An 11,158-nucleotide genomic window follows, 5' to 3' on the forward strand; every position below is an offset into this window, starting at 1 on the left:
AATGTCAACCTGTCTTAATCCACTTCATGACTTGAAAATGGGAAACCAAAGCCTAGACCACCAGCCAGTACCCTCCTTCAAACTAACTTCAAATTCAAGCATTATATAATCAAATGCTGCCCTAACCGCAACTGCACCTTGAATACGCCCTCTAAACTGTCTTCGCCTCTTATATTATCTTTCTGTTAGAACCAAAATTTATTTTTTCTATTTATGTCTATCTTCAAAACCAACAATAAATCATACAACGTGGACCCCCATCTACCAATTTTATGTCATTCACTTTTTACCACAAATAAAACCTATAACGTTTTATTTTCCCAACTTTATATGGATGTAATTTTTTATTTTCTTCTCCAAAGGGTTTTTTAAATATATGAATAATTTCTATGGTGATCATTAATATTATTTTGAATTTGTTAGCTGTTATTGTTGATAATACAAAAAATTAAAACATTTTTTATTAAAATATAAAATTTCATATTAACAGTGTATTACTTTTAATGAGAATGTTTATTACGCTATTTGACATATACAATGGTTTAGTAACCTCCGCACAATAGTTTCTGCATTAAGTAATAATTATTGATGTGAGCGCATATATGGATTTGACATTAAATGCAGATATTAGTTAATATATATGAATAGACAACAATGCATATGGCAATAATTGAGAGTAAAATTGTAGTTTATAAAAGGAAAATATTACCTTGATACCCCTTTTTTTTCTCTTATTTCTACTTTAAAATCTCTAAAATCTCTGTTAATAATAAAAATATCATATTTAACTAATATAAAACAAAAAATTTAAATAAAATAATAATATTTATAGTTATTAATGGTAGTATAAAATATAATCGATGTCAAATTATGCCATCCTTTACAAAATATTGCTGAATTGAGATTAGATGAAATTAACCAGGTTGCAAAAATTAATTACAGCAGCGAGAAACTGCATTTCTCCATAACTATTTCGTAAGAAAAAAAATTAAAATTAAAATGAACCTTCTTTAGAATTTTTTTTTTATATAACTCCTCTGAATTTTAATTTTTAAATTGTATATAATTAAAAATGAATTTACCAATAAGACTAAAAAATCACGCCATTACTATTACATAAGAGCAAAAGAGAAAGTATATCAATGGCCAATGCTTAAGCACGAAATTTAGTTTTAAGAAACACACCAATTTAAAATACCAAAAAAATCCTAAAAGGATGTAGCAGATCTAACGAATTGAGTAGGGGTAATTAGGGAAAAGAAAAAAAGATGAATAAGCTCCGAAAGAGCGTTCTGTTAGGAAGTGTGTCAGAGACGGTTTCTTTCTTTCTTTCCATGGCACCAAACACACTCGCCTCAACCATTACTACTATAAAATCTCTTCTTCCACTTCTCTCTCTCTCTCTCAAATCGCTTTCTCTTTCTAAAATCTCCTCAGTCCTCGACAGAAGCTCAAGCAAACAGCGAGGTCAGTGATTTTCAAGAAATTCTCTGTTTATTCAATGAACAGTATCTTCTTTAATTCAATTTTAATTCCTCTATGTATTAACTTCATTATACATTAAGTAATTTGCATGGTCGACTTATCGATCATTTCATCGACATTTCTTGAATACAACTTAGTTCGACGTTTTCTTCGATCGCGCACTGTGATTCTTTAACAAATCGGTTATCAAATTATTATTATCTGAGTATAAATATGAATTAAGTGATGGCCGATGAAACATTTCAGTTAATGATCGATCATCGCGTTGCGATTCCGCAATTCTTTTCAGTTATAACTATCTTTGTCTGATTTTGCAGAATCGAGAAAAATGCTTAATAAGGACGCTTGCTCTCCCTCCTCCAATGGCGGATTCGGCCCCGCTGCCGTCTCTGGTCAATTGCCGTCAAACGGAGGCTACGGTTCGCTGTACTCAGCTCTGTCGAACGATAACCTTCCTTCGCTCTCCGCGAACTGCAGCAACGGAGGCGGCGTTTCGCTGTACCCGTACTCCGACTCAACAACTCAGTATGACTCGTGCGTGATTCAGAAGCACCAGGACATGGTGAACCGTCAAAGCATGTGCCTGAATCGCCTGGTGGAGACTTCCAAAGAGGTGGATGCTCTGAGGCAGGAGAACGGTCAGCTCCGGGCAGCAAACAAGGAGCTGCAGAAGCAGCTGCACCTCGTCATCCAGGCTTCGCTGGAGAGTCAGTACGCCGCCGCCGGCAGTGGCTCCTCCGGCCAGACTCAACCGACGCTGTTCGACGTCTTGCATGGCTTCCGCAGCCTCCACATTGGGGAAGGCAAAGAGAATTATGCCGATTGGAATAACAACAATAATCATAATCACAACAATATTTTGAATAATAATAATAACAAGGACCTGCAGGAAGCGTCGGACGAGAGTCCAACGAGCGTGATGGAGAATAACGTGGTGGAGGTTGAGAGATTCTCGCTCCCTAAGAGCATATCTGTGAGGTCCAATGGCTACTTGAAGATGGCTCAGTCTGCTGCTCTTGCCACCAATAATAATGTAACTCGCAATAAAGGTGCCACTCGCCCACGCGCCACCGCAACTCCACCTGAAGCCGTTGTAAGGACACACGTGCTAACTATCTATATATGCTTGGGCTTTTTAAGTTTTAGTTATTATTATTATTATTTGTCTTGATATGTGATTATTGCGTTTATCGTTATTTACCGTACTTGACGTGCTTGTTAGTTGCTAATTATTTTCCTTTCAAAAGAAGTAAAGCATTGCTTGTCTATGTCATTACCTGGAGGTAGCTGCAACGAATGGAGTAGTTTGTGGTTGTTGTTTTCATTTGCGTGTGCTTGTTTTGCAAGTGTGCAACTCTAGTTAGCAATCGGGTTCGCAGGACCCATTAGCTCAAGTTGCTCTAAGCCATAAAGAAGTAGCCCGAGCCTTGCTGTGACAGTTGTAACCTGTTTGGTGGGTGGTGGCTGGCATAACCTGGGCTTTAGGGTCGTTAGGTGGGGCTCTAGCTTTTCCCGTTGTTTCCTTTTCTTGCGTGGGTCTCATGTCCCAGTTAAGTAAGATTAATTTTGATAAGGAGCCATACAGTTTTGGTATTGTATAGGGGTCAAATAATTGTTTTTCAACCTCTAAGAATTTTGAAATATAGAGAAATTGGCAAGACTGTTAGCCATACAACACACGTCCACTAAATATTGTTCTTTCATGTCTTGATTTGAAAAGATTTATAATAGTCAAGTTAGATATGTCATTCTGCTGCTAGCTGCTAGTGGTTTGGTATGTTCAACGTTTTGATAGCCACAAACAACAGTTTCTAATTAGTGTTAGATGACATAACCAATTTTAATTGGTAGAGTAGAGCTGATGCAAATATATTTTATTTATTATGGAAATTTTTACTGTCAGCAAAAAACATAAAGAAGTCATTTTAGTAATTAAAGTATTCAGTGTGTGGAAAATATATATCTAGTTTGTGCACCGTGTACATAAATGAATAATTGGACATATGATATACATAACCATATCTAACAAACATTAAATAATTTTTGTATGAATCCACATTATATCCTTTCCTCTCTTATACACTTATGCTCGTTTAGACGATGACATCTAAATTAAGAGAGAGTATAGTTCATCTTACTTAGAGGATGACACATAAGTTAAAAAGTCAGCTTAATTGGTTGAGCACAGTATGTATGAATTGTTATAAAATCTTAAATATATTCAATGTTTATGGATGAAAAAATAACGAATCTAACTTAACTACAGTTGATTGTTGGCAGCATAAAAAATAGGAAGGAGTTTATTTATTTATTATTATTGTAATTTATGCTATTTGATTGTTGTTGAAATTTTTGCATATGTTGCCATGGAATGCTACAGCAGAAGGTGTATGTGCGGGGAGGGCAGAAAGAGGAAGAGCCTCTGGAAATGGTAGTGTATAACCAAGGGATGTTCAAAACTGAGCTGTGTAATAAGTGGCAGGAAACTGGTACATGCCCATACGGAGACCACTGCCAATTTGCTCACGGTATTGGGGAGCTTCGCCCAGTCATCCGCCACCCACGCTACAAAACTGAGGTCTGCAGGATGGTCCTTGCGGGGGTTGTGTGCCCATATGGCCATAGATGCCATTTCCGCCATGCACTCACTGAACAAGAGAAAGCTGTCGTATCACAGCCTAAGCCCAGAACAATGAAGCTGGAAAGATAAGAGTCCGTATGCTGGAGTAAACGTAAATGGTACATAATATTCTTCATTGTGTAATTACAAACATGGACAACTACCACCTAAAAAATAATATTGCTTTTCTAATGAATTGGAAAAGTAAGGGTAAAATACAAATACAAAATAGGAGGTTTGCCAATATCTAGAGCAGGATTGTTGGGGAGAATGTGGTTAGTAGTCGTCGTGCCTTTCATATTTTTTTTTCTCCCGTCACATTTTGATTTTTGAGAGTTACATTCATAATACGTCAGATGATCCGATCCAACCAACCATTAGAAAGTATTCTTTGTAATGATACTACTTTTCTTTTCTTTTTTTGCTTTTTTGGGTACTTTTGCAATGATACCATTTGATACTTTGCAAAGAAAGCAATTTCTCATCGCGGTTGTAATATATTTCTAGTGTAGTCTATTTCTTAGCTGCCTGTACTTTTTTTTTCTTTTAGTACGAGCATATAATATATTTCACTTCGCTTTCCTCATCAAGTAAATCCCTCTTTCCTTAGGTTACAAAAATCAGGTCTTAAAATAAATTTGGTAGTAATCTGTGTCTTGGCCAAGATTGTCATTTAATTGTTTTAGCCCAAGATTCGTTAGGCCTTGGCCCAAGTGTAGTAATATGCCCACATTCACTCCAGCCTTCTCCCGTGAACAAAATGTGTCTAATTAAGCTAGGACATACTACCACGTTTCTTCGGCCTACCTGTGATCTCACATACCTGGACATTGGTAGCTTAGTTCCTTCAAAAATCCATCAATAAACTATTCAAGGAAATTCATGTCATTCACTTTTCATTAGAGATAAAACTTCAAACATTTTATTTTGCCAACCACTGGTCGGCGTGCGCAGTTTTATATATATACTCATGTAAGATAAATTCTTTTAAAATGATCCAACTTTGTCCAGAAATCTCTTATTTATTATATATGCCTAATTATAAAAAAAAATTAAGTATCAATTTGATATCATTGGCTTTTAAAACGACAAAATAAACACTCTTAGTGTTCTTTTATTTTGTTACATTAATTTATGTTCTTAAAGCATGGATTGACGGAGCACGTGGTGGTCTGCAGTCGAGTACACGATATGTGGCCGTGCATTCATGATCAAACGGTTAAAATATTTGATTGAGTTTTGATGAGTGGCGTAGAGATAATCCAAACTTGAACGGGAGAAAAGATTCGTGTAGGTGGTGATAAGATAAAGACAGCGTAGTGTGTGGTGGGGTTGGTGTGAGTAATAATAAAACCCGTCTCCCTCTGTTAAGCATCAACGTTCCAAAACTCTTATTCCTATCATGTTCTCCCTACAGACATCAATATATATATTTACATGTGGTTAACCTAACCTAACCCAACAACCTGCGTTTCATATTGCAGAGAGAGAGAAAGGGAAAGGGAGAAGAGGTTGAGGAAGTGATCGGAGATGGGTGGGTTGGTAAAGCATAAGAGAATCAATATTTCTCACTGTTTTTGCCGATTCCACCCATTCCTATGATTTCCTCTGCTTTCTCTCTTTCCACTCTCCTCTTACCTTCTCTTACATATCTATGGTAAGCTCTTATTTTCCTTTCAGATCTCCTCTTTATACCATAGATCTGTGCTTTTAAGAACCTTGATTTCTCCATCTTCGTACTTTTTCCTTGCTTCGCATATATGTTACTCTGCTAGAATTACTGTCACAGATTTACCTTCCTTATTTTTTTGTTCTTCATGTTTAAGGTTTAACAGATTATATGAGCTATTTCTAGCATATGCATCTGTTCTTTATGATACATGAGCGATGTACGTTTTTAGATAGAAGCTAATTAATTGGATCTATTTGAATCTTGGCTTATTTGTAAATCTATTTGTATATTTGAACTGATTTTATCTTAATTGTATTTAAAACGAAATGAATAAAAAAAATTAACAGACACTAACAGCTATAGTTCTTTTGATGTCTGCAAATTTATCGTAAGATTTATCTGTAAGAATTGAAGAAATAACTGTCTGGCCAGTTCTGCTGAGTTTACAAAACAATATATTTATTTTGAAAACTATTTAAAAAAATTGTTAAAGTTCACAAAATAAGCGATTACTTTTCAAAAAAATAAGATTAATTACTTTTTCAAATAATAAGATTAAGTATACCTTAATGATATTTTTTGTTTAATCGATTCCGATATTATAAAATATAAAAACATGTTTAAAATTGACGGAAGGTTAAAAAACGTAAACTTTTGCATAGTTAGAAATGATAATTTCTTGTTAATTAATATTTAAATCATAAATGAGGTGTGAAGATGCTTATTCGGAGTGGCCAAGTAAAACGGTCTTTGAATTCATTTCTTAATTTTTGAATTTATATATACATTTTTAATATAATATTAGAGTTTGTATTGAAGAAAATGCTCTGAACCTGACAAAGGAGTTCAGTAAAAAAAATTTGGAAGATTTAATAAATACGAGGCAAATAAAAAAATGTTCAGAAGATTGACTTGTAAACTTGAAAATACGAAGAATGTAGATATAAGGAAAAAAAAATACATTTGAATTTTTATAATATGAGTGTGGATTGAGGATTATAATGCAAGACAGTTACAGATATACAAGACATTACGCGGGATGCGGATATTCAATAAGGTTGAATGTCTAAAAATAACATTGAAATATTTTTTATACATAACTTTGAAACAATAAATGCGTAAAGCAGTAACATTATTTTAGATATTAACTTTTCCAAATGTTTCTTCAAATTGTGGACAGTTTTGCTTTCTATGAACAAGTATGCTGTAAAGTTGAAATAACACGAAGTCGATGAACAATATACATCATCATCATCCATATGTTTTCCACTTTTTTTCAACTAATGTGATATCATGAAACCTTTAAACAACGGGATTCGATTGATACCACCAAGAAATTTGTTGACATGTTCCTCTCCACTACAAATTGTCTGTGATAATTATTATAGTTGCTTCTTAATTATAAAATTCATTAGGTATAAAAAATGGTACAGATAGTAAACATGAGAAATTCTTTTATAATAACTGAATTCAAAATTGGTATAGAAAATTATGTAATATATACATATAATAAATTGCAAAGGTTTTTCATATCGATTTCATCGAAAATCGATACAGAAAGTGACGCAGTAACATAATTATAATAAAATATAAATATTTTTTATATTGATTATACTTAAAATTAGTATGAAAAGTTGTATCTCAATACTAGTTAAATTTAAAACTGATATAAAAAATGGCACGATAGTAAAAATATAATATTTGAAAATACTTTCTATATCGATTAGTCATTATAACCATTTTAGAATGTTTAATATTTATCTTTGTTTTTTTACATTTCTTCTCGTTTATTTCTTCCTCTCATTTCCTTATTGTTTGTCTAGTTCATTGAACTCACTTGTCCCATTCGTCTTTGGTTGTTGTTCTTCGTTGTTATGGACATGTTCCTGTGGTCGGTGGTAGTTCGTTATCAATGAGGCGGGGTGAAGTTGTTGTGCATTCTCTCCTTCATCTGTCATTGCTAGTGTTGTAGTGCGTCACTAGTGCTTAGGGTTGGAAAGGTGTGTGGTGTTGTGGATGACGCTCCTTTTGCGCGTTGAAGCTTTCGTTATGTGGTTGGTCGCGCTCCTTCATTGTGCTCAAGCTATCTTGTTGCTCGTGGTGTTTTGGGTTTTGTTGCCGTGGCAAGTAAGTTTTGATCAATACTTGTTTTACTATTGAGACATACATTCAGAAAATCATATCTACTATTGACTCATGAAATTTGATAATTTCAACATTTTATAACGAACATTTAAGTATTATTAATATAAGTTAACTCAAATTGTTCGTAGATTTTCTAACTCGACTCTAATGAAACAAAATGTTTTAAACCAAGTTTGAGAATTGGTATAAAAAGTATACATTCTATATTGATTGAAGTTTTAATCGACATAGAAAACGTCCTTTTTATATCGATAAAACCTTAACCAGGACAAAAAATCATTTTCTTAATGTTTCAATCAACATAGAATGTCATACATTTGATATCGATTAATTAGAAAATTAATATAAAAATTTGGTTCATATATAAATTATTCCTTCATGTAATAAATTTTTTGGACTAGTTTCAAAATCGTATAAAAAGTGAATTTTTATACCAATTTTAGATCAGCCGTAAAAAAGAGAAATATTTTCTATACCTTCTATTTTTATATTAATTAAAAAAATAGTATACTTTTTTTTATTAACCGATATAAAAATCTTTTATAACACATTATATAAATAATTCAATACTTAATTTATGGATAAAAGTAACATAAGCTTAAATCAAGGTACTTTAATATTATCTACAAAAGCGTAAACACTCTAAATTAGTCGAAACAACAATATTAACAAGTTGAGTTGGAGTATGCGTAATTCAATATAAAACAATTTTTATAGAAAAAATTTTAATCGACATGATGAGTGCTATAAGTGGTATTACGTACTTGACAGAGTTTGATTAAAACAAATCAGAAAGATATAGTTTTCAAAATAAAAAATCTCCAAGTATAAAATATTACACATTCCTGGTCTGGTATCTGATTATATGTAATATATATGGACATAAAATTATATGAAACAATTATCATAAGAAGATGTATCAATTCATTAACCATCTTAAATATAGGGTAATATATTGCAGAGCATTATGTTGAATGCATAATATTATTATTTTTAATTTGAAGACCTTGTCAAGAGAATTTACTGGCTGCAAAGACAAAATTATTTATAATATTAGGATAACATATATTTACATCTACTTAATATATTATAAAAATTAAAAATCTTAAAAAAAATAATTTGTATATTTTTAAAAGAAAAAATAATAATAATAAATAATATTAAATAAATACAGTATACGTGTGAAAATATCATTTCCGTTAAAATTAATAAAGTAAAAGCGAGTCATAAAACCTAATTGAAGCATCATGACAGAGACAGCTAAAACGTGATACTTTTATTTTTTTTTTATATATATATATATATATATATATATATATATATATATATATATATATAAAGAAAGAAAAAGTTGCGTTGAAGATGGTATCAGATGAGTGAACACGGCAAGGCAAGCATGGCATCGAGATTGATGCGTGTTCTGTCGTATTACCGCGAATTGGGTGAAGTGAAGTTAAAGTGGGCATTTTGCAGACTCTGCCATTCAGTGAGTCACGTGACATTACATCAACGCGTTTTACTTTAATAATATAATGATATTTAAAATTAAAAATATAGTTATAATAAAATTTTACCAGTGGTAAAAAATATCATCCCAAATTAAATAAAAACAGTCCTTTCAGTTTGAAAATAATGGCAGTTGAATGGTTGATTTAAGGCGCGGTGAGCGTGGCGAGGGTGGTAAGGGCTTGGTATATATTATTAGGGTGGGAGTGTGTTGAGTGAGTGAAAGAGGTTTCCTCTGGAAAAGATGAGGCAGAAAGGAAAGAGAGCTATGAGCGAGGAAGGGTTCGGTAATGGGTGGTTAGGTAAGAGAAATCAGATTATTCTCTCTGTGTTCTTTTCCTCTTGCCTGAGCCTCCCATTCCTAATACTTCCTAGTTCCTCTCCTTCCTCTTTTATTTGCCTTCCATTTCAATTCACACTAGGTATGTATTCATCAATTTCTCTATCTGTAATTTCATTTTTCACTCTGACCTAATCTTCATCGTTTCTAAAGATCGTCTCCTTCAGGTTCGTGATTTCTATGTTTATGCTCTTTTATTTCTGCAATTCGTATAATATCAAAAGCAATTTTGGAAAGAATCACACGAGTTCATGTGCAGCGTCAACTCACCAGTGTGAAGAACAACCGATTCACACGAGTTTCTTACATTTCGTCACAGGATCAGTGACCAAGACTCATTTCCGTAACCACATCACGAGTTTCCGAGTTGTAATCTCAAGTTTTTTTAAATAAAAATTCTAGAATATTTTCTATATTGAGATTTATAATTTGATTCGATTTCACCAGTTGTGAGATGTAGTAAGGAGATATTATCATACGAAAAATGTAGAGCAAAATTTCTCCTATGTCTGATCTTCGCACCAGAGTACTCTCTTACCTGAGAAAGAGATACTATCATTAACCATTTGTTTGTTAAAACATTCATTCCTAATCTCAGGTCCATCCGAACTTGGGAAGAAGGGGAGGTGAATAAATCAATGAAATATTTCCGTTATAAAATATTCTAGGTATAATTTTTTTTCTATTTTCAATTCTGTATTTAGTTAACATTAATGAAGGTTAAAACTATAACTCAGCAAAAGAAAATGTTCAAATGAAAGTTTATCGTTACATGTACGTATTCTGTATTCAAAAGTTAAAGGATTGAAGGACTAAAAATGGATTCTATTTAAGGTGGAAGTATATGAGAAAATCTTATTAATATTTACTGTTAATATCAGAAAGTCATACAAATCTTCATCATGAGCATTCTTGGAAAATATTTCTTTGAACTTTTTTTTTTAAATCTTCTTCACAGTTAATAGTTTTACAAATACATATTATTATGAGATGATTAAATAATCTTTTAAATACAATATATATATATATATATATATATATATATATATATATATATATATATATATATATATATATATATATATATACACACACACACTTGTTTGTTTACGCTCATAATTAGTTTAGAAAATAAATTATAAAAGGACTAAATATGGCCTCTATTTACAGTAAAAAAAAAGTTGCAAATGTGGGAAATTCTTGGTGGTAAACATGAACGTAATGATGCTCAAAATGCTTCTATTTACATTAAAAAAAACTATTTTCCGCATGCCTTAAATGCTTACACAAATGATAACAATGCTATATTGATTAACTTATATCACTTATCACTAAATCTTATTTAAAATATAATTTTAATTTATTTATTTTATTCATTCCATAATTTTAC

At 32.1% G+C, this 11,158-nt stretch overlaps 1 protein-coding gene and 2 long non-coding RNA genes across 4 annotated transcripts; all 3 read left to right on the top strand.

The window, feature by feature from the left end:
• Window positions 1–1,319: 1,319 nt before the first annotated feature.
• On the top strand, window positions 1,320–4,628 carry LOC108324796 (zinc finger CCCH domain-containing protein 15). Of its 2 annotated transcripts, none has more exons than XM_017557723.2 (3): window positions 1,320–1,467; window positions 1,803–2,578; window positions 3,866–4,628. In XM_017557723.2, exons 1-3 carry the CDS (start codon window positions 1,335–1,337, stop codon window positions 4,193–4,195), a joined length of 1,239 nt encoding a protein of 412 aa, XP_017413212.2. In that variant the 5' UTR covers window positions 1,320–1,334; the 3' UTR covers window positions 4,196–4,628. The 2 variants fall into 2 exon arrangements, with proteins under 2 accessions (XP_017413212.2, XP_052729975.1); XM_052874015.1 differs by having other exon boundaries at window positions 3,869–4,628.
• A 595-nt stretch (window positions 4,629–5,223) lies between these two features.
• On the top strand, window positions 5,224–7,943 carry LOC128196033 (uncharacterized). The gene is made up of 2 exons (XR_008248115.1): window positions 5,224–5,762; window positions 7,680–7,943. It is a non-coding gene; the product is annotated as an uncharacterized LOC128196033 (long non-coding RNA).
• Window positions 7,944–8,393: 450 nt separating this feature from the next.
• LOC108325437 (uncharacterized) lies at window positions 8,394–10,274 on the top strand. Its single transcript, XR_001831828.2, has 2 exons — window positions 8,394–9,850; window positions 9,936–10,274. It is a non-coding gene; the product is annotated as an uncharacterized LOC108325437 (long non-coding RNA).
• The last annotated feature ends 884 nt before the right edge of the window (window positions 10,275–11,158 follow it).

The sequence above is a fragment of the Vigna angularis genome, chromosome 3 (genome assembly GCF_016808095.1).
Source record: "Vigna angularis cultivar LongXiaoDou No.4 chromosome 3, ASM1680809v1, whole genome shotgun sequence".
Taxonomy (NCBI): Eukaryota; Viridiplantae; Streptophyta; class Magnoliopsida; order Fabales; family Fabaceae; genus Vigna; species Vigna angularis.